Source organism: Egretta garzetta, unplaced genomic scaffold (genome assembly GCF_000687185.1).
Source record: "Egretta garzetta isolate BGI_Z169 unplaced genomic scaffold, ASM68718v1 scaffold230, whole genome shotgun sequence".
NCBI classification, from domain to species: domain Eukaryota; kingdom Metazoa; phylum Chordata; class Aves; order Pelecaniformes; family Ardeidae; genus Egretta; species Egretta garzetta.
The window spans coordinates 2,317,467-2,341,364 of NW_009258281.1; the positions used below are offsets into that span (position 1 = coordinate 2,317,467).

The 23,898-nt window shown below is 42.4% G+C and overlaps 1 protein-coding gene across 1 annotated transcript in view; it reads right to left on the bottom strand.

Moving 5' to 3' along the window:
* Positions 1-23,898, bottom strand: part of UNC80 (unc-80 homolog, NALCN channel complex subunit) — a 136,217-nt gene that overhangs the window by 71,880 nt on the left and 40,439 nt on the right. The window contains 9 exon segments of the mRNA XM_035892015.1: positions 5-51; positions 2,592-2,727; positions 7,059-7,271; positions 13,428-13,600; positions 18,593-18,692; positions 19,195-19,301; positions 19,826-20,034; positions 21,351-21,452; positions 23,380-23,546. Coding sequence (XP_035747908.1) covers positions 5-51; positions 2,592-2,727; positions 7,059-7,271; positions 13,428-13,600; positions 18,593-18,692; positions 19,195-19,301; positions 19,826-20,034; positions 21,351-21,452; positions 23,380-23,546 — 1,254 coding nt within the window.

Below are 23,898 nucleotides of genomic sequence, written 5' to 3' on the forward strand. Positions count from 1 at the left end.
CTGCCATTTTCAGCGCAAAAGGACAACAACATTTGGTAGGATTCACAGTGCCTAGGGAAAAATATTTCTATGGTGAGCAAGGAGACGATACAAAATCTGGAACCAAGAGGTGATGGACACTTTCACATATGGTGCACAATGCAAGCTGCACTAAAAAAGAGGAAACCCCAGACTTTTGTCTATGCTACTTTTCCTACACTAAAAGGAACATAGTCAAACAAATATCAATCCACATATTTACCAGCACATGCGATAGTACTAACACACCATAGTGTACTATAGTATATATTATAACATATATTATGGTGAAGTATCTACTAAATTAACATGTTCTTACAGCATTTTGTATACATCTCATTTAAAGTAAATACAGGTTAAGAAGTAGATAACCTTCTTCCCCTTTACAGTTTTGCATTCAGCCAAATCTTCTGCAGTTCTAGAAAAGAACTACTTTTAATATAGGAAAATTTCTCAAAATACATGGAGTTGTGACTAGCCAGCAAAGAGGTACTGGGCCTACTATTAATTACTACCCCGACAACTGGGAAAGACAGCCTCCTTTGATGTCAGGCCTCTTTATTTGTGCACAGAATCCAAGTGTTATTTAGAGATAATGAAGAAAAGAAAAAAACTAACTGCTTAATCAAATTATACATTCAAAAGCTTAACCTAAAACAAAGGGGAAAGGCAAGAGGAATTATTGAAATACTTGAAGTTTTGTCTCAACTGAGTCTAAACAACGAGCTTCAAAAGCCCTACACTTTGTAACCCATCTAATGCCATTCACAGATTGAAAAGTATGAAGGATTCTTCAGTGCTCGATCAATTTGAAAAATACTATTTAGGATAATGGACAGCAAAAAAGTAAATAAAAAAATTAGTTGTGACAACAATTAACCACACCCATTTTTAATAATTCCTGATATTACCATCTGCATACATTTCAGAGAGATTTATGTTTTCACTTGCTTTCCCCCACATACGGTCTAATACTTTTTGCAAAGAAATAGTCCAAACAAACAAGTGAGGGGACGCTGCAGGGATCAGATAAAACCAGATTAACTCTGCGATGCTTGCCAATTCCTCTGTACAGATTACCAGTAGTGAATTATGGACTTCGTAGGGACTAAAATAACCCGAACTATCAAATACAGATGAGATGTACAGCATAATGGAATTTCCAATTGCATATTTTATGTTCCTCAGTCTACTCCCTACAGCACACAGGGCAGTTTTTGAAAAATCTCTGCCTTCAGCAAGAACGCAGATCGGTTATTTCCAGACCCTGGAGAGTACTTGAGCGTTTACATGGCTTTCTAGGCCAGAACCTGTTGTCTCTGTCTGCTTCTCTTAGACCGCCCTTTTAAACCAGCTCCGCATCCTCTTATGAGTGCCCTACCAGTGGCTGAACAGGGACAAGAAAGACTGCTCTGTCACAGGAACGCAGTTGCTCCTCATCTTTCAAAATTCAGTCACGGTGCAGGAGAGGGAAGATTTTGGGTGCAATCTCCTGCTTTGGATATACCTCTTAAAGGGCCAAAAGAATATCCAGAACGGCCACTCACATTCATGTAGCTGCTAGCCCTGGCACACCACATAGCAGCAGACACAAAGGTCTAGCTTAGGGCCAATACCTTCTCTTGAGATCATTTCCCACAAATGCCATTTCACTGTTCCCGTCTACTTCTCTCTATTCCAAAGTTGGCCTTTATGCAGTGATAAGAACAAACCCAGAACCACAGAGAAAGAAACCAGAAGATACATAAACAGTGCTAGCACGCTACATCCAATGGCGAACAGCAGTACATGTACACAGGAAACAGTATGTTACGGCACACACGTATATACAAATGGTGTCTGGAGAGGACATAATGTTTGTTACCACCTTCACCTACACCTACAACAATATGTGTTTTGACTTAATTTATTTTGATTCACAAGGTATCTTACAATTTGCGTGCCTATCTAGGCTTTCAGTCTGTGACACACAGCCCCCCCCCCTTATGTACACACATGCACAAATGTGGGTGTTTCAGTCATCTTGTTGTTATGCAGGTTTTTAATGATACTTTTTATATCACTGTGCAATATTTCTGCCTGAGAATCAGGCAAATATACTGAAGTCAAAATTCAAAAGCCTTTGGTAGAGCTGTGCCAATTCACACCAGGGGAGGAGATGACTCTTCAGTGTTAAGAAACAGAAAGCAGCTGATCTTACACAAATATTTCAGCAGAAATAACTGGAAAGAATGGGAGTAAAAAAAGTGGGAGGCTGAACCCCTTTTGGCACTCGGGTGACAGCAAGATGCAAGAAATCGGTACCCTGCTTATACTTGCAGTTGCCAGTATACAGGAATTGCAACTCACTGCTTGGTTTCACCCCCTTTTCCTTCACAGCCTCCCAGTGCTGCTACCCATCTGTCATGTTGTACACCCAGGCATGGAAAGAAGAGGGGAGGAAGCTGGGGTGAAGGTGAGGGCCTGGGAAATACAGCTGGGTGGCAGGAGGATGAAAAGAAAATAAAAGTAAGTGCTCCTAAAGCAGAGGTTCTTACAAGCGGGGGTTCTTGTAGTAAAGGGAGTCTCCTTACTGTCATCTAAAAAGTCTTCTTCCTCATCCTCCTTTCTCAGGCGCCTCTTGGTCTCCTCATCATAAATGAGGCCCAGCAGGTTGGCAGGGCTCTCACTCTCGGCATGGCACAGCTCATTGAGGCGGACACCGATTGCCTGCAGACAGGGAGAAAGAGAAAGCGCAAGGAGGTGAGAATTTCAGCCCAACCCACTGGTGGCCAAGAGCTCTGCCCCGTGCAGGCTGTGGAGGTGTTCCAGCCAGAACAGAGTGGCCTGGCTTTATTCTTATTGTCTGTGAAATGCAGTAGAGACAGGAATGATAGAAGATTAATTGCTACCAAACCCATATTTTATCCCCCCCCCCTTTTTTTTCAACCAAAATTTGCAAAGAGTGACAAATTTAATGATGAAAAATATTTGCAGGTTTGGTTAAGTAACAAAAAAAAAAAATCTCCAAACTGGCACATGATAGGCAGGAGGAGATTAGATCATTATTTTGTATGAATTTCTTCCACTTTTCTTTCTCCCCTTGATTTAGGTGTGCCAGATTTTTGCTAAGTCTGAGGATACCAAGAATATTTAAGAAATTGTTTAAGAACTTGAACTCTGTTTAGAAACCATCCTGTGACTTAGCAACCCAGTCACAGTCCCTGTTTCCTCCACAAAACTGTTGAATGCCCATGGGAAAGCCCAAGGACAGACTGCCTGATGTACTTTCCAAAAACAAGCTGACACCATGCATATAAAAGCTGGGAAGGTGCCTGGGTAATGGTATAGAGGAGATCCACGTAGAGAACAAAGACAGACAGCTTTCCACTGACTACTGTTCCAGTCTCCAGAAAGGCACTGATGGTTTTTATTCATGGCCATTTGCCAGCATCACTATCAGCGTGTAAACAGTCCCCATGGTGCTGTCAGCAAAGCCACAGGTGAGGGTGTGTTAGCAAGAAGAATGCTTTCCCGCTAAGACACTTCAGAGTTCTTAAGGATTGTCTTCCATTTCTTTCTTGCAGAGAGGTGAAGAGAACACAACAATTATGTAAAACTTTATCCCGTGATATCATCACTTTGCGAGGGAGGAAATGTGTTTAATTGCTGAGTTTTCATCAGCATTTGCCATTCGGCCTCCTTGCTTTTGAGATAGTTTCAGAGACAGATACTACAGGGGATTTCTGAATCTTCTACGGGTCAGCACTGACGGTTGTGCCAGCAGTACATAATTCTCCTGTCCTGGCTGGAGCAAAGCAGGTATTAGTACAGCTCTTCCTCCTTGCTACTAAGCCATTCCTGTGAAATCCAGCAGCAACGAAGAGCGCAGGCTCTGCTACACAAAGAGAAGAAGGTGGCAGTGCTGTGGCTTGCAGGCTGATGCAGGTAGTTGCCAACCTCAGCTATCTGCAAGCCTGCACGTTGCTAAAGAAGCTCCACCTCTCTCTCAATTTTTTTCCCCTTTCATGTTGCAGGCATTTAAAGGAAGAAATGTTTTGCTTGCCTCTGCACAAAGCAGTAATTTATCAGATATTATTTGTGCTGTGTTGTCCACTCTAATATTAAAGTAATCATACATAATCCCACAGCACCCTAACTAATGAGCACTGAATTCCTAACATGTATTATCTGCATGAATTACTCTCAGTTTTCCTAGCAAATGGAGAGCATGCCACACTTTAAAAGAAAATACCTCTTAGCAGAAGAAGGCAAAGGAAGTGACAGAGTAACCTGATCAGAAGAGATTTAACGCTCTGTTATTTAAAAAGACAGCATAACAAGTGCTACTGCGTGATTCAATAGGCTCATCACTGCTACAGGTAGGCTAAATCCCACCTCACGTGGAAAGGGTTTACCACTGTTATCCTCTGATGGCTGTTAGGGAGGCTGAGTTAAAGGAGTTGGGTGGGAAAAAAAAGATTTACCTTCATTCTTTGTCTCACTACACTTTGACGATAGCACTGTATATCACAATTAGTGAGCAATGACAGACAAGCAAGGATGCATAATTAGCACAAATTTCCAGCCTTATTTACTGCAAGAAAAAAAAAAACACCAGAACAAGGCCTCAGTGCATTTAGAGACTAATACATTCTTTTCTCTTTGTTGAAGGATCTTCCTTCCAGAGCAGCAGCCCTGCTGCCACCAAGCAGCAAGGATGGTGTGCTGTGGCGTTGGCAAGGATCTGGTAGCATGGAGGCAGAATGGGCTGGGGGAGGGATCCCATTGCCTTGCTACCGGAGCTGCTTAGGAGCGATTTGAGTGCACAGTCATTCTGCCCTTCATGCTGATATTGCCTACGGTGAAACGGGCAGGTAAACACACCGAAACGGCAACATGTTCTGCAGCAGATGCTGGTACTACAGCAACAGAAAGCTGTTTCTCCTCATGGTTCAGCCTATCCAGTTGGAATCTGGTCAGAGTCAACACAAGCCACCCTCTGAGGAGCACAATTTGCAGGGTCCCAGCCCTACAGGCTCAGCCGGTGGCTGCTGCTTGTGCTTGCAGCCGCCTTCACCTGAAACAGCTTCTAAGAGGTAAAAGCAGTGCCAGAGGCCCAGCCTTGCCCAGCATTCAACATGAAGGACTTGCAGGAACTGCCCCTCAGTGCTGCTAGATGTTGACCAATTCTAAAGCACAAGTCTGTTTTGGGGCCAGTGATGCTGTGGGTAACTATACTGCCCTAGCCTCCAGTGAGAAGAAAAAGAAATATTCATGGGTGGCAAGACACCTTGCAGTAAAAAGAGAAGAAATTTGCATGGTAAAGACTGCTCTCCAAATCTTCTCCTGCCTTACAGTAAAGTAAAAGTAACGGTCTTCCCTCCTGGGATGTTCCTAGACACCTAGCACACACATGTTGTTCCTAGCATGGAGAACGCATCCAGATGTGCCTTACGATGCCATTAAAGTTAAGGGGAAAAGAATGATGCTAAGTTGCTTGCCATCAGATTTCCCTGGCTCCTTTCTTGTGACGTTGCATCATATGGTAATACTTAAACATTTCTAAAAGAAAACCTTCCTGGACTTCTTCCAGGACAGGCTACTTCAGATTGTAAAAATGGCAGCTGATGAGGAGTCTAGCTGGCTTCCAATGGTGACCGACTTGCCTGCTCCAATTTTGTCAGAATCTGAAGAAAAGGAATGTCTAGAGGCATAGAGTCCACAAGCAGATGGATAGTCCTGACTGCCAGCAATGCATGCAAAAATACAGGACTATGTAATCGCATGGCCTCTGCTTGGAAGGATTGCTCAAAGGCGACAGGCTAAGGTGGTGACCTCATGCAATACAGAAGAAAATACATTCACACTATGTAATTTTTCAAAAAACTTTGGTATCTGTGCTGTTAATAAGATAGTCACCTGTGTTTGAGATGTAACAGAGAGTAGGGTGCCCAGGTCGCATTCCCTGAACTAGCATCAGAAATGGAGGGAGGAGAGCTGCCAAGAGACAAAGCTTATTAGCTTGGGTGCTCAGACCTGAGCTGGGTTTTGTGGTGCGAATGTACTGACATGGTCCACTCTAGCTCAAGGCTCTCTACAATGTGCTCCCCTGAGAAGCGTGCGTTGGTTTAACATAGGAGAATATGGACCAGCAAGGCTTTTTTGGTATAGCTTATGTAAGTACCCCAAGACTGCAAGAATACATGGTTTTCAAATTTCCCTGAGCCTTGGATTTTATGTCTTTTCATTTTTTTTAATCATGATGCTCACTGTAAAAATCTCTGATTTTGTGAACAGGTGAGAAGCACAAAGCTCACTTCCAGATAGGCCTATCTAACAGGCACCATACGGGTCAAAGGAGTTACTCCCACTATTTTGAGTTGTCTGAAATGACTTGCAATAAGCGTCAGACCTTCAGCAGGTATTCTCTGGTGGGCTTCCAAAGAAATTGCAAGTGGCACTGACAGGGCCAGACAGGGCAATTGCCTAGTTCATGCATGGTAAGAGATCACGATCAAATAAAACTTGAAGGAGCCAAGCTCAGAACAGAGGCAGTTCTTTAGATGACATGCAGTAGCCCAAGAGAATTCCTTGCCAAAGAATGATGAGTGCCAACAGTTTGCATGGGTGCAAAGAGAGACTGAAACAGTACATCAAAGAGAAATCCATTACTAAATATACAGCACCACATCTAGCCCAAGCAGCCCTGGGATAAAAATAGCTAGAAGCAACTAGAAAAAAAGCAGGTAGTATCACACACCCTGCACTTACTCTTCTTTACGCATTCACATATGACAAGTGCTGGAAACGGGAGAGTGGACCAAATGGATCCTCAGAGGGAACACAACAGGGGAGGGGGAGGAAGGGGACACCACTACATCCCAACAAAGTCTGTTTCCATTAGGAGAAAAGCTGATCCTGGCAGGCTGTGAAGTGCAAGTTGGAAGGGAGGCTTATGAGCCCCCACTTTACTGGAACTGCAATTCTGCGTAGGATTCAATGACCTTTACATTTTGGTGTATTTTATTAAGGTAAGTTGAAGTGAAACAAACACTTACATCTCCCCACTGGTAGAAGAGCTTAGCTGCATTCCACTGCAGCTTCTGGTTCCTTTTGTTGCCCACGATAGGAGAACGCCCACGGGACAGGCCTTTCTTAGTAATGTTCACGTGGTGGCCCTTCATCCACTCGGGCCAGTTGCCACGATTACAGCGGTGAACGAAGCGTGCACACTCGAGGAACAGGGCTGCTCTCGCCACTACAGGAGCTTCCTGAAATGTTTGCAAAAGATCACCTTCAGTACAAATACATTGGAAAAACTCTCTGAATATCAGAGGATTTGGGGCTTTAATCAATTGCTTTGCAAGTTTGCCATGGAGTCGCACAGACTGAGCAATCTCTCCATCAGAGTCTGAAACCAGGATCTCTGCTTTGGGTCACACCTCTTGAGCTAATAAAACCAAGGCTTACGTAGACTGAACAGTTATGCTTAGTCCAACCACTAGAGGGGCAGAAAGAGCCACATCATAAATTTACAAACAACCTTGCTTTAATCCCCCTCTGTAATCCTGTCTTTCAGAAACCGTGCAGGTGCCAAAAAGCAGAAGTGTGCACCTGACACTTTTACTGGAGGACTGAGCCAAGTTTTCTTTTCACCTTCCCTAGTAAGGCTGCAAATATTGCAAGCGCAAATGGCAGCATGGCCACATGAATCCTAGCATTTGTCATGGTAAGTTCTGCTTGTGCATCCTGGGGGTGGAAGCATGAATGGAGGCTTGCTGAAACTAGAAGAGTACTATTTTGCATGTACAACAAGCCAATACGGAGAGTGAAACCCATTACTGGCGTAAAACAGCAAAACTTCACTGGCTAACTTCAATGGCCTCAGCAAGCATCAGACAATTTAGTACTGAAACTTAACATCAGGCAGCTGAGTTTTGAAGTGATTGACTATTTTCCAGAAGAAAATCCTCCTGCCCCCCAGCTTGGAAGAGCACTTTTCTTTAAATGGGAGAAATGATATTGAGTGTATCTTAGTTTGTATTAGATCGCCCCGCAGGATCCATGTTAAATCAATAAAAAGTGCTTCTGAAACTCTCAAATATGTTCAAAAATGGGCATGGTAATTTGTTTCCTAAAGGGTAGCTTAGACTTAGGAAGGAGATTGCTTCCCAGCAGTCTACAACTCTGCAAAAATAATATCTTTACAGACATGGAAAGTGACTAAAAGCAAACAGTTCTCCTCATTTCCATTTAATTTCCCCCCTCTCTTCCTGCAATTTTCACAAGCAAAAACTCCTGTGGCCAGCAGGTTGTAAAACTAAGAATACAACAATGTTCACGATTTATAAGCTGGCTTTGAAAGGTTCCCTAACAGGGATTTCACAGAGCACAAACATGTGTATGCCACACATTTAGATGCTGACAGTTGTAATGAGAACTTAAACAGATCAGCATCTACTTGCAATGGGAGGTTCCTCATCTGAGATCCATAAATAACAGAAGGGCCCTGAGACCATGGAGGATGGTCTGTGGAACATTATTAAATAGGGCTGCCGATAGTGCTGCAATTAAAAGTTGAAAGCAAGAAATTTTGGACCAATGCTCCAAAAATTTGAGAATTGATTTAGGAAATTCTGTACTGCAGCTAAACTTACAGCCAGAAATTACCACCAACAGGAATGAAAAAAATCATGCCTTTTAGGGGACTGGCAAAAAAGAAAAAAAAAAAATGTTTTGATTACATTAACAAGAAAACAAGTGTTAATTGCTTCCTGACACAATACCCTGCTGCAGCTTTTTGCTCTTATTTTATTCAAATGTTGGAAGAACAATCTTTTAGCAATTCTCTTGAATAAGAATATTAAAGCTGGCCCAACGTTCTGATGAGGAAGGCAGAAATCTGAAGCCAGACGGTCATTGCCAACCAGAAACAAAACTAATATCTAGCACCTGGAAAAACCATTTACAGATTACTTGTTGCCCACATGCAGTATGGAACACAGAATAGGTGAGGATCTTATTCTTTTATTTTTGCAGAGTAAAACCTTAACCATGGAGACCTACATGAAAAGATGAAGCCCAGCCTTAATCTCCCCTTATTTTAGTTCACCACTGGTGGAGTCAAAGTTTCCTAGCATATAGGAATCTTGTAAAGATACGTGTTGTAAACATTATGAAAGTACTCAACTATTATAACTAAAGGAGGATATTTAGGACAGGGAGTGTGTGTGTGTGTGTGTGTGTGTGTGTGTGTGTGTGTGTGTGAAGGTGTGTGTGTGTGTGTGTGTGTGTGTGTGTGTGTGTGAAGGTGAGAAGTGTGTCCTGGAGCAGGAGTTCCAAATTAAAAATCCCTGGAAAGACCTCCTGCATGAAGGAGGACTTTCCAAACATCATGGGGCACAAGCTCCCTGTGATTGCTTACCTGAGGCTCAGGGAAACCCGAAGCAGCAGCAAGAGAAAGATGAAGATGTGACAGAATGGACAAGGATGGATTCACACCACAGAGAAACACACCACAAATGGAGAGAAATGAATCAGGCAGGCGGTGCATAGCTGAAAAGAACACAAGTTACCATGGTCACTGTCAAAACTCAACACAGCAGCAATACTCTCATAAGCCTGCCTGTGCCTGTGAAACTGTTCACAAGTCCACTTTTAACATTAGACCTACTATATCGCTTTGCTTTTTGAAAATGGTTCTTGTGCTATATAAATCGACATGAATAAGAATCCACCATTTCCTTAACAAAATTTCAAGTATTCTCATTGGAGCTTTTCAGCAGATACCCCGATTTGCACTAATAACAGCAAAAGCAATGACCTGAGTGGGAGGGAGCAAATACAGAATGGATTTGGAATTTTACAGCATCACATTACTGGTCAAGTACAGCTGATTCTCCAGAGTTTTATGACTGCAGAGTGTTCAGGTCCAGTTTTGTTTTCAACGATAGTGAATTTTATAAGACCAATCAACCACTGGTAATTTTCTTGTGCCCTTTCTTACACTCTGCAGGGCACTTCGAGCAAAAATTTATTTCCACTGGTTTCTTCGAGGAAAAATAAAAAGTAAAATAGCAACAATCTACTTCTAGAGCAAATAAAGTAAATTCAAGTACTGTCAAAAGATGCCAACTGGATAGCCCTCTTTTGTCTAACCACAAGATAAGTCTGGCATGAGAAGTAGCTTAGCAGGTATATTACTAAATTATTAACCAATGTCCAGGAGAATTGCCTCAAAAACATTAGTTCAAATCTCTCTGATTATATCTAAAAATGCTCAAGTACAATCCATGACACAGCTCTGTTTCTCTTCCCAGTCATCTATTTGGAGCAATCTCTGATTTCCTTCCAGGTCATACACCCTCCTATGGACAGGTATTTCTCCTACGGAAACAGGGACATAGGAACAACAGACCCTGCCTGAAACCCTTGGTGACATGGAGCCAGGATACTGGCAAGTATTCTTGTGGTTTAGACTTTGCTTCTGCCCTCCCAATACTTGGTCCTCTCAGCCGCAGCCCTGCCATAAAGCAGCACCATTATGGCACTTCAACAAGGATAAGAGATTTATGTGTTAGCATAGATGAGTTCACACATCTTATTGAAGAATTATAATGGTGATAGGTGTCACACATTGCTAAACTGGTCAAAGGAAAGCCTGTATTTCCCCACCTGAGTCATTTACACTAGTCTAGTTGGGATACTTCAGGTAACGTCTTTATACAATGCTGGACAGTGTTTTATTGGAAGCCTCTGCAGAAACTTGACCACAGACTGAAATAGCATATTATTCACCTTTCAACTTCCAAAGTTTCTTAAAAAGGGAAAGAAAATCAATTTTATTATTGCCAAGCCAGGATTTAAGCTGATGACACTGCCTGCAACATATTATCAATTGTCACTGAAAGTTTGCAAAGCCACAAATAGATCAGAGTTTTATAAAATTCAGTCAAGGATGGACACTGCCTCTGGGAAAATGTGTTAACTATGGAGTTTCTAAAACTAAGGCAACACTCAATTTAATATATAAATAAATCATTACCTCCATAAGGATGCAGTCTTTGTTTCATTGTTCTAATTTCTTTAAATCACTGTGGCAAACCTGTATAAACATCCAGGCTGATCAAAGATCTTGAAGTTGATATAAGAATGGAATTTTGAAAATCTGCATGAAAAAGCATGCTGAAAAAGTTTATGAAAGAACTGAAACTGGAGCTATTTAAATTTCGTTTTTTAAAGGTTGCCATAGCAACTAGGCTGAATAAAATTACTGAAGAAGCTTTTAATTTGCATCAAACCTGATTCAAACTATTACTTCAAAAGCCTGAAAACAGAAGGTAAAAAACCAGAATGTTTTCTGTTGGGTGGGCTCTGTTGATATAAAATGTGGGAATTTTCCATAACAGCATACACTGCCATTAAGCAATACAGTGAGATGACAAGCTGTCACCTTTTGAAACCTCTAGTGCATGTGACTTCTTAACTTCTGTACATCTCCAGTACTTTGTAGACAAAATGCCAGCTGAGCAGGTATTTGTAAGGAGTGTCCCAAGCCTGTAACTCGAACAAGGCTTCTTTCAGCTTTAGCTGCAGACCTTCCAGAAATCCTGATACCAAAGCCTTCTGCATCATTCAGTGGAAAGGAAACAGAGTCAAACTCTAGTTTGCAAAAGCCAGCTCTGGCAGTCAGAACAGACATCTTCACACAGTTCACTCTGACCGGTAGCTTTCAGCTGACTTCATACACGGGCACAGAGTAAGATGGTCTGTGGCTTAAGCGTTTGGCAAATTTTAAAAATAAATAAGACATTTACAGGCAATAGGGGCATAATTGCCAACCCCCTGTTTTATCTTCTGATTTATTAGCACACAGAGTAGCACATACCCAGAAGGGTCTCGACATATGTACCTGATATACTATATCACATACCTGACAGCAGCGAGCTCCTCCCTGACCACACACCTTACATCCCCCGTGTTAGTTTAGCATTTGCAGTGGGGTGGCAGCCTGGTGGCCTCGAAGAGTGAAGCTGTCTTTGAGCCACACAGGCGGCAGGAGTGACACTCTCCCCACACCGCCGCCTTCTGGGCTCACTGCGACCCTGACTGGTAGGAACCACTTCTGACTGCGAGAGCATGCAACAAGCTTCCCCATCAGCCGCTGCTTCCACAGCTTCCAGCCAGAGGGGCCAACAATCTCCAACAGGAAAAGTGGTAGCTCGTGAAGAAAACATCTGTCTACAGGAAGACGAATGGAGACCCGTCCAAACAGTAGAGCTAGACATGATAGCAACAGCAACTGATAGAAACAGCAACTTTGGGCCAATATTAATGCAGACTTGCTTGAATCTGTAGTCTAAGGATGCCAGATTAAAAAGAACATATAAAGGCGCAGTGCACAGAGCCTATCATCCCTACAGCTACGGAGCAGGCAAGGCAGCGCAGTGCAGGGCACAGCACTAGCAGAATGGGAGAGTCCATGAGCCTGACATCTCCAGCAGCAAGCAAAAACACCTGAATATAAGCACAAATGGCATGACAGGCAAAGAGGCAAATGGTGAGGAGTGAGAAGACAAAGGAATAGAAAGGATGTGGATGCTCTGAGAGCAGCGGTTTTCAACATTTTTAAGTTTGCAGATATCCAAACACTTATGGAACGAAGTAGAAGAGCACTGTGCAGAGATGTTACTAATAATTGTCTGGCTTTTCATAGCTGTCTTGGTCACACTCTTGCGCTTGTCAACATAAGCATCTCACAGAGCCCCACTGGCCCACGGACCACAGGCTGAAGGCCACTGCTTTAGAAATAGAAGGCACTGTTAAAAAATCAGCAGCTGCAAGGAAAAGAAGGAGGGAGATAGGGAGATACAGAAGAGACACTCAGTGTCAGGAAGGAGGGACCAGCTTGTGTCACTTCTGTGATTTGGATCTGCCAATTAGCAATATCTGCATTTAAAAGCACACACACTCTGACATTTGATTTTTTTTTTCCACTGACTGGCTCTGGTGACTAATAGTTCAGTGTTGCCTAATGTATTTATAACTGTCAGAACTCCTGAGTGGAATTACTGTGCTTCTCCAGGTAGTTACCCAGTCTTCAGCCCTTATTCTGTAGGTTATTATTGATGCTAGGAGCAGAAGCAGAATGGCTGTAAGCAAAATCTGAAGCCTGACAATAAAAGCTTTGCACTAGCAATAATCTAGTTATGGGGGGCCACGTAATATAAAAAGATCCATTTTGTCTGCACACTCATTCAGTCATAGATGCTAAAACTCCACCTAATAACAGCAACACCAGTTGGCATTGCTGTGATGCTTTACCTGCTTTCTGTGCGGGCATGAACAGCATTAGTGAATGACAACGGACCACCACGTATGCACATGCTCACACTCAGCAGGTAAAAATAAACCAGCAAATGACTTACAAGATCTAGGGCTGCTGCCAAAATGGAGGCATCGGGGATAGTGCCTGGTTCACAGCAGTTCAGGAGAAACTGAAAGCGCTTCATGCCTTGGCGGATTGCTCCCAGGTTCACAACGTTCTTGGATTTTCCTCCTTCTTGGTTGGAGGTCAAGTGATCATCAAAGCTATGGCAACCTGAAGAGGTAGAGAGTACAGAGGGGATGCAGGGAGGGGTAGGTAGAAGGGAATATAGTCTCTCACCAATAAAAAAAGTGGTACAAACCCCCTGATGAGTACAGTCTTGGTCTAAATCCCTTCCTTGCCTTGGTGTGCTATCTTGAAGATAATGGGCATTTTGACAATATTCATGACTTCTGTGAAACAGGCATACCACAAGCCATATTCTGGTCTTGCTCATACTGATGTCTGCCCAAAACAGTTCCACCATACTCAGTGTGGAAGCCCAGAACCTACTCCAGCATAGGTGAACCAGAATATGGCCCTTTCTCCCCACCTCTTTAACACAGAACATCATGCTTACTGCCTGTTCTTCCCAAATAATCTCTTATCTTACTTCTCTGTTGCATCTAAGCTTACCTTAAAGTGGAGCATGTATAAGCCTTATTCCTCATGGATTGATTTAGTAATAGATCATCTACTAGGACAGAAAAATCAGTAGCAAATATTGGAAATGTTCTAAGTGGAAATCAAGTACTGTCTTTTTTTTTAGGCATATATCTTCTGCAATTACCAGAACACCCAAAGTGAGAGTGGACTCAATTCCTAGGTATCATCATCATTCCAGCCTCTCTCCCTTGAAATGTCTTGCACTCTTTGGGATGGAAAGCACCCTAATAAGAGTTCCTTTTGAAAATGAAGCTAGCACCCCCCATCCAGGGCTTTTTTCAAGCACAATTTTAAACTCCATGTACAGAGTTCACATGATAAATCAACTAATCCCACTGCCGATTGGAATGAACACTTCTGAATGCAGAAGATCATTACGCAGTCGGTACTCAGACTTGAGATAGTGGTAGAAAGATACAGAAGAGAAATCAGGAAAGTAGTTTCAAGGCCAAAGTGGCTGGTCAAAACAAGAATAGTCAGCTTCTGGGCTTTTTCTCTTTATCCATAATACTCTCCCTGTTTACATGCGAAAGTAAAAAAGTTTACAGAATACTGAAGGACAAAGCACTGAAGAAGAGAACACCAAGTGGAGAATTCAAGATTGGCTTTAAACATGGATTTGAAAGACAGGAGGCAAAACGTCAGCTCTACAGGACTTTGTGACTTCTTTCTCAGGGAAGAAGAATGGCTGAAACTCAAAGTCCCTTTGAGATCACACTCCCAGAATTACTTGGAAAGCACTTACTTATGTACCACAAACAATAGTCACAACAGAAAATGACAGTGCAGATCTTCGCTTTTCCCCTGAGGACAGAGGTATATCAAATTTCAAGAGACTTCTTTATGACATGGCTTTTCTCTCTCCAGTGAAGCTGTACCTAGTTTTCCAGTAAACAAAATGTTCCTATGTTGGGAAACTGTTCATCAAAATGGAAAAAACAAACAAATAAAGTAGAAAGAACAGGTAGAACACTTACATAAATGAGCAGGTACAAATACCCTTTTCTTCCAACTCCTCCTCTTTCCTTATAGCCTGTGGCATGCTATCTGAGCCTTCCTGCTATGGCTGTTGTAACACTAACTCACTTGAGGTACAAACAAATGTTTCCTATTCAGGGCCCTATTAGGGCTGTGCCTGTATGAGATAAAGAACAGAAACTTGACTTTCTGATACAGAAAGGCATGCCTAAAGCATCTCCCTAACCCCCACTACGAAGATCTAGCAGAGGTTTTGTCCATCTGGGCTCAGTGGTGCTACCTACAGTCTGTCGCTACAGCCCTTCACAGTCCTTTGCGGTCCCAGCCTTGCACTTTGTCGAAGATTTGCAAGAGAATTCTTCAGAGGCAGCCGATGACTGTCCTCCCTATGCCCGTCCCAGACTAGCCTTGCTGCAAGCAGGGGAGCCCTCACTGGCTTAATGTTAACATGACACAGCCCTGCAGAAAATCTCACCCAGTGAGACCAGAGACCATTTCCTAACACAGGAGGATGCTGGATGCCCAAACTCCCGGCCTCACAGTCGCTTCTCATGCAAACATAAGATCACCCCTTGGAGCAAGTATGTGCTGTGGTTCACCTGAGCTGTGTGCCTTCAACACCCTGGCAACATCTATGGTCACTCACAATGTCTTCAGTAAGTGCCCGAAGGAACATTAAGGGTCTCATGTAAACATACTGTGACTCACTTCTGTGTTCTTAGCATAGGTACAAAGATCATTAAAATAAACATTTTTTATGCATGAATGTGCATATATTTTTGTGTATATATATGTACATGTATGCACACATACAGATACACACACACATATGCTTACATACATATCCAACACAGAACTTCCAGTGGTCTAGATGATATATCACAATGAAGATTTACTATTCATAAATGATGTGACAAATTAGTCTACATTTTTTTTTTTACTGTAATGCATTTTTCCTCTCTCTCTTTTCTTTTAAATTTGGTCTACTATGTTAAAAAACCCAAAAACACAAGAGGAAACCCCACATGGAAAAAACATGAGCAAAGTAATGGCATAGCATCATGAATGACAAGAATGGGAAGGCAGAAATAGGTTCCAAAACAATGCTTTAAGGTCAGACCTTCAGGAATTTAATAGTATGCCCACCCACCTTCAACAGGCTTTTATTCTCTTCTCTGTAAGCACATAAAACCTGCTGATCTTTATGGAAGATATAGAAGCACTGGAAATTTGAAGGCCCTCTGCAACATTGCTGTTCTACTGTGTTACAAACCATCCCACCCTCGAAAGGCCTCACATTGATTTCACTACACACATACAACAAGTACATACACACACAGGCATGTACAACTACTCTAATATTTTTGCTAATGATATGTGGCTTTCATTACATACCAGAGATCCTTGTGGACACGGTGATACAACTTCCTTAACTGTCACACTTTGCCTTAAAAACTTTAAATAACCTCCCTTTGCTTCAGTTGGCAATCAGGCAACAGCCCAACACTCCCATCAACATCATTGGACAAATTGCCTGTTTCTCATACAGACATGCAAGGGTCACTGTCTTTAACCCACTGCATCACTTTTATTATGGTATTTCTAATGCATGTGTATCATAGAATCATAGGATCCCAGGTTGGAAGGGACCTCAAGGATCACTTGGTCCAACCTCTCCAGGCAAGAGCCCAATCTAGACAAGATGGCCCAGCACCCTGTCCAGCTGAGGCTTGAAAGTGTCCAATGTGGTGGAGTCAACCCCTCCCCTGGGGAGATTATTCCAATGGGTGACTGTTCTCATGGTGAAAAATTTCCCTCTTCTGTCCAGTCGGAATCCAAATCAAGCATGTCTCATGTACATCTCTTCTCTCACAGGCACATAAAAGACTTTTCAGGTTCTCTTCATTAATTACATAAATTCTGATGTTAGTCACAGAAGGCTGAAGTATGGACAACACTTCCAAAGTTCAAAAAGCCAATACTAATGTGCCATCTGAGTTTTGTATAGCCCTAAGGCATGCCACACACACTGAACAAGGCTTTTGATTCTCACAGGGCTGAGACTAATCTGTGCCATTAAATCAAGAATATGGGCACTCTAGGCAGAAGCAAACTCACACTGGCATATATTTAGCATTAGCCAGATGAAAAAAAAATCCCTATAAGAAAATGTGGACATCTCCCATGAGCTTCCATGTAGAAACAGCTGTGGTATTCTATAAAGACCTCACTGCCCCTCAGGTTTTTTTTCCCAGTAAGAGCTGGGAAAAAATATGGTGGACATGTTTCACACCTACTTCAGCACAAAGTAGTGGATGAAGAAAACGATGCAGGTCCTTCCATTGCAGGGGTATCCACCTTCAGCTACCGAGCTACGACAAGCTGCTGGGCTGATGCATTCTCCTTCTAAAGGAAGAATACTTTTCTCCTAGGAGCTAGTTGAAAACCACCACCAGTATTTCTGCAGTGGCAGAATGATGACCAGCTTACACTGGTGAGATATGCTCATACCTTGCTAGCATCACTTGCCTGAGCAATGCCTTTCATGCATACACTGCAGGTCTGGGGCAGATGATGGTGAAATACATACAATGCAGTGTCAAAGTATAATGTCAGAAAATAAAAAACATAATGCCAGAGAACATAACATACTGTAAAGCTACAGAAATCATGGTGAAAAAGAAAAATCTACCCCTTTTTGTGTGTTTTTGGGAGTCAAGTTGGATTTTCTTGAAAAAACAGTAACAGAACTTCAAGATACAAGGTTGTCTCCCTGACAACAAGGGTGAGCTCTGAGCCGAGGACATGAGCATGTGAATGACTGCATGACATTTTAAAACAGAATATATCATGACCTTGTATTATTCATAAAGGCACTTTTCAAACATTGCTGATTTTGAAAATGCATTGCAATTAAATATACTTTCGTGGAAAGGAAAAGTAGTGTTGTTATTATGTTGTGTGCTAAGAAAAAGGGACAGCATCCCTAACGAATGGTATGCAGACACTAGACATGCAAACACAGAAGAAAAGAGATAATTATAACAAGGTTTGTGCAGGGTTTTCCGTTTCATCAGTGCTGATCTTTGCTAAAACTGTCAAATGGTCACAAATTGGAAAAAAAAACAACCAAAAAAACTGATGGAACACCCATTGTTATATTAGGCAATGAAAGATTTACACACCTAATTTTGAACTGATAAGTGCTTTGAAGCAAGCATTATTTTTTCAACTGTGTTGATCAAATTCAATTTGATTTTAAAAGCCCAAATGTTGTATTTGTGCAATTTATTTGGATAGTCTTGATTTTTTAAAGAATTGACTTCTAAATCAAAACAAAAGAAAGAAGGAAGGGAAAGAAAACAGTTACAAAGACTAAAAAGTTGAAGAAGGCTAGAATGGGTACAAAAACTATGGAGAAAGCAGGAAAAAAGGGATAGGGGTAAAATACAGAAAGAAAGAGGTTAAAAAAAAAAAAGATAAAAAGAAAGAAAAAAGGAGACGAGAACCCTGATTTCTAACCATCTTTTTCTTCTGTGTGATGAAGCTTGGATGGGTGTCTTCGGCAGGTGCGCCATTTACCAAGACGCTTGAAGAAATTCTCCTCTTCATCTCGCCCGTTTTCCAGGCCACCTCCTGGCCCCCCTCCTTCTGACAGCTTCACTGCGCTGGTAAACTTCACCTGTGCAAAGACAGAGGCCCGGGTCATGCTGTGCCGTACCACTAGCTCTTGGTCTTCCTTGCTTAGACATAAAGCATCTACAGGACGGCTGTAGCACAGTGGACCACCATAGTGATACAAGTGGGTCTGCACAGATTTATGTATGCTGAAGCACTTCACCTTTTTAAGCTTTCTGCATAAAGGATTGGTCTTTTGCAAGAGGCTGTAAAAGCACAAAGAAGGAAGGAGAAGTGTGACCAACAATTAAACCTTAAGTGCATCAACAGAGCCTGCATTTCTCTCTCAGTGAACCAAGGCAGACGGACAAGTATGGTGTAGGTTTAACCTACTGTGAGCCACAGAAGTCCACTATCAAATTCCCATGGTACTCTACCCTGAAGACTTCTATGACTGAGTCTCATAGGCTGCAATGTCCATACTGAGTAGAATGTTTCCCTGGACAGCTAAAGCCAGCCAGATCTTGTCCTTCCAAGCTCTCTGCAATCCCACCTGACACATTTACCTTGGAACTCTGCCTGATGAAAGACAGACGGTCAACAGAGCTGATATCTAGGAGATCTTCCACCCCATCAGCCAGGCCAGAGAGGGAGGAACGCTTCAGCCAGTTCCCTGTTGCAGAATAAGCCACTCAGACAATTCTGAAAATGCTTCCAAGCAGAATCTGTTTATTAGCAATTGCAGCATATTTCTCCAGAGTATAGGGTATAGGAAAATAGGAGGAAGGGGAAGGCAACCTTTTCATGTTACATGCATTAACTACCATGCAAGGCTGGGTCTTGGGACTTGTAAAGGATGTGTCTTTGTCTGTCAAATGCTATTTGGAATATTTCTCTTCTACAGAGAGGAACAATGTGAGATTAAGACACTAGCCTACTATTTTGGAGACAGGGATTCAATATTCTTTTTGCCACATATATCCTCTGTTACCTTTGGCAAATTGCTTATGTTTCCCTTGCCTCAGTTCTCCATCTGTAAAATGGAGAGAGTAGCATTTCCCAGCTTCCCTTGGGAGAACATATGACATACTTGGACAATAAAGAATTGCGTTGCAGTATTTCTTAAGACAGATATATCTATGTGTGTTTCTCTGTGCATGCAATATGTATATAGAATAGGAAGAGACATACATTTACCTATGGGGAGTTTGAGTTTCTTTCGAAGGGAGATTCGTCGGGAACGGGAGCGTGAGCGTCTGTCTGTGGTGGTCCCAGAGTGAGCAGTGGTGCACTCGGACGTGTCCTGCTCAGACTGACTGCTGGTGTCACTTGCTGCACTCTGCGACTTGAACATCTTTCGCCAGAAGTCCTTGCGTCCCAGAACAGCCCCTTGGATTTGCTCATCACTGGAAGGAGAGGGACACAGAGCATGAACTGCATTTCAGTGCAGTTGGGATGCTCAGAAGAATGAGGCCTCCCTCCTGCCCACCCCCCTCCCCCCCAACTTCTTTATTCTTTGAGGTTGTTCCGTTTTGAGTTGAAAACATACTCTTCTCAGTGGGACATACGCAAATTTGACAACATGCTCAATATTGTTCAAGGCACAAAATAACCATCTTTTCTACCCTGAGGAGCTTGTCCATTGAACAGGTCATTCCATACATATGAAAAATAAGTCATCTTCTTTAGGTCAAAATGACCCATATTGATAAGGCTACACTGGTGCTTTCTACAAGCATGCATACTGGAGAGCTCTTGGACATCATGGTAGCTATTTGTGAAACCGCCGGAGTCACAGTTCTCAATGTATTGGAATGGGGACAGCATATTTTGCTATACTCTTGAGATCTCCCATGCTGCGGCAGGGCTCAGAGCAGAACAGTTTGCTGCAATTCTGCAGAGCGGTAAGGGGCTTTGTGGCATCCTTGCAGTCTCAACAGGGAGATTTTGCAGGCTCAGTTAATGCAGAGGAATGCATAATATTGAGCTCTGGGCCCTTGTGCAAGCAATGTCTTGTACAGTGCATCTCAAAGCACTTTAACAAGACAGATGGGTATCCAGAGGCGCAGAGAAGTTAAATGACTTCTCCGAAGTTACTGAGGGACCAGTGGTCACGTATAAAATTTTCTAAAATTCTTAAGAGTATTGATTACATTTACTTCAATATTAAATAGCAGAATACTTCGGGCAATAGATACTTCAAATGTGCAATCCCTAACAATGGGTTGATTCGCTCGTTAACAAAACTGGTAGAGCACCTGTGCTGGCAAGGGAAATGCCACAATCTTCGGAGACTACATCCCCAAGATAGGTCAGGAATGGGCTGGCTCTTGGGATTCAGTAAAGGATTTATGACCCTTAGCAATAACTTGGAAGAGGAAAATTAATAGAATCATCCCCCAGAAGTACAAACAAAGCATGGAGAACAGCTGTGGTGACATCTCTGAGGAATTAACATTCTATTAATGGATATGGTAGTATGTGATATTGTCAAATCTACTGCACTGTCATTTGAAAATTTCTGGTGGTTCCCCATTGAAATCAGGGTGGGTCCAGTTGGCAGCATTGAAAATAGGCATTACCTAGCTGCTACCAGCAGCTCCTGAACAGACACTCAATGCATTTGTGGTACCATCCAAAAAGATAAGTCCTGCCCATTTGTACTAACCCCAGAAGGAAGATGTTGGCAATTAATGTGTGAAACAATGCAATATTTGCTTACTGTTCTGGAGTCTGCATTGGTCGGCTCGAGATGTAACTACGGCATTCATCAGGGGCAGCTGATGCCTGGCCTTTGTCAATGATGACGCTTCCAACCTCGGATCTATACAGACAACATAAATGGTCAGCTAAAGACCATGATGAGATGGGCCATCCATTTGGATCACATAGCTACACGACATAGAAACAAGCGCTGCTGAGCAACAAAGCAGCTTTAGAGATGTACCCTCTCTTTACCAACTCACTGCCTCTTACGTATACCATTACTGAAAAAGGCATCAACTCTTAAAATCAAAGCCAAGGGGTTTAGGAGTTTTTCAGCTTTCTTAATCCTTCTTCCCAAGATTTTAATATGACAAACCTCAAAGCACCAGAGAAAATTTATTTTTTGTAAAGACGCATGTCAGAATTAGATTTCTTCTGGGACTCATTTTGCATACCAAGTTTTACCTGTGTGATGATGCAGCACTCTCCTCCCCCCACCTCTTTTCTCCTGGACCGCTTTATGATTTCAGAAACTCCTGTCAGATCTTGGCTTTGGTGTAAGGAGTCAGACGATTAGGCAGCACTGACTGTACCAGAAATTCCTACATGGCTGAGGCAGGGAGTGAGAATGGGAACAACCACTTATGCCTGATAGCCTCGGAACACACCTTATATCTGAACCGCAGCCTGAGCGGTGTGGTAACATCGTTGTTGGAATACCAGTGATTGCTGACCTGGATTTTGGCCCAGACTGGAAATTTACTGATGACTAAAGCAAATCGTCTCACAATCCTATGAAACAGTTGTCTTAAGCGAGGCCCTTTGAGCTCTCCTGGACCACGATCAGCATGTCCTTCTGAGCAGGGCACCTCTCAGAGCTAGCAAACTCTTAAGTTTGCTAAAAATCAGAGGTCCATCGCTGAAGACTGACAGGGGAGCCTGGGCTGAAACCTTTCATTTCTTGAGGCTCACCCTTTGCCCATTGAGAAATGCCAAGACATTTGATGTGAGTATTTCACTGAACTTAAGGGGAATTTTGAACAGGTATACCTTTATATACGTGTGTATATATACATATATGTAAAATCATGTCTGTGTGTAATCATGCATTGATTGATTTAGGTGGTTTGTAGATGTATGATTTAAATACAAAGTGAGTCTTATACTGCTACTATATATATATATATATATATTATCCTTAGATATAAACAGTTGGCCAAGCCTGAGACTAAGATTGGACCTAGCTGCACCTAGACTCCTTTCTGAAAAGGAGTTTAGAAAGCAAGGGGGTCTATTCTGAAGCTTGTGATTCAATGGAAGGGCCCTCCTTATCCTCCGCATCCACGATCTCTCTGTGGATCATTCTAACACGAGAGTAACTTAATTTTCCTTTGTGTAGTTCTTCCATCCAGTAATAGAGTGAACCTTGCCATCTTCGAATCTTTAACTAAGTCGCTGTTCTGATTAATTTTGTCAAATCACTTTGTTAATCAGCTGATGATTGAGTGCTATTAAAATATCACAATCAAATCCTGCAATTTGCCACAAATAAATCCTAAACTGCTACTAAATCAAATTGTTTAAAGTCATTCATTCACAACAAATTGGCATAGTCGTCAGGATCCTAAATCAGCATTCATGACAAATTGGCGTAGTTGGCAGGATCCTAAATCAGCATTCATGACAACCTGTCAGATAAATAACACTAAGGATGTGATGCATATTAAAAGATATGCCCACACAGAGTTTTGGGACTGATGCTTCTTACATCTCAAACTTTCCTCCTCCCAGTGTTTCCACCGCACTGATCTCTTAGGCCTCTTATATGAGAGGGTTAACACTTAGGCTGCAGGTCTATTACTGTTTCGGTTCATTAAATTTTAAAGGAGACTGCTGCCACAGTACAATTCTGTACATCAGGAACTGACATGTACTATCAAGATAAAACACACAAACCCTTGGACTTTCTACATTTGTGTTCAGTTCATGTAGTCATACAACCATATGCAAGTCAGTCATTTGCCTTGTCCCTCCCAGACACCCACCTTTTGCTCCCAGAAGGTTTTGGCTCTTGCTCCATTTCTTCTGGTTTTTTTCCTGGTACTAACTTTTCAGCGCTGTCTAAGAGGGCACTGAGTGCCACTCTCCGGAAGACATTCCCATGAGCCTCCTTGATAAACTGGACCAGCTGTCGGATATCGCAGTACAAGCCCTGGGTAGCAAGACATCGTGAAAATGGAAGAATTCAGCCTGCAGTTTGTGAAGAAGCAGTGAGAATCAATAGTTTCTAAGGTACTTCAGCAGGCCATTACTTCCTCTGGCTGTTGTCTGATATACTCTCCATGTACAGGGCTTGTGTTTTCTGGCTGGGATCAAAAGCTGGAAACTCCATTTAGCGCACTCAGAAGAAGCAGACAGTGAGGAGCATTATTGTTACGGAACATGCTCTGCAATGGGCTAAAGCTGACGTAGAGGTATCAGAGGCTAAAACAGCTGCAATATGAGGGAGCTGCAAAGATGACTTAAAGCCTGTTTTATCCCATTCATCTAGCCCATAATGTTAA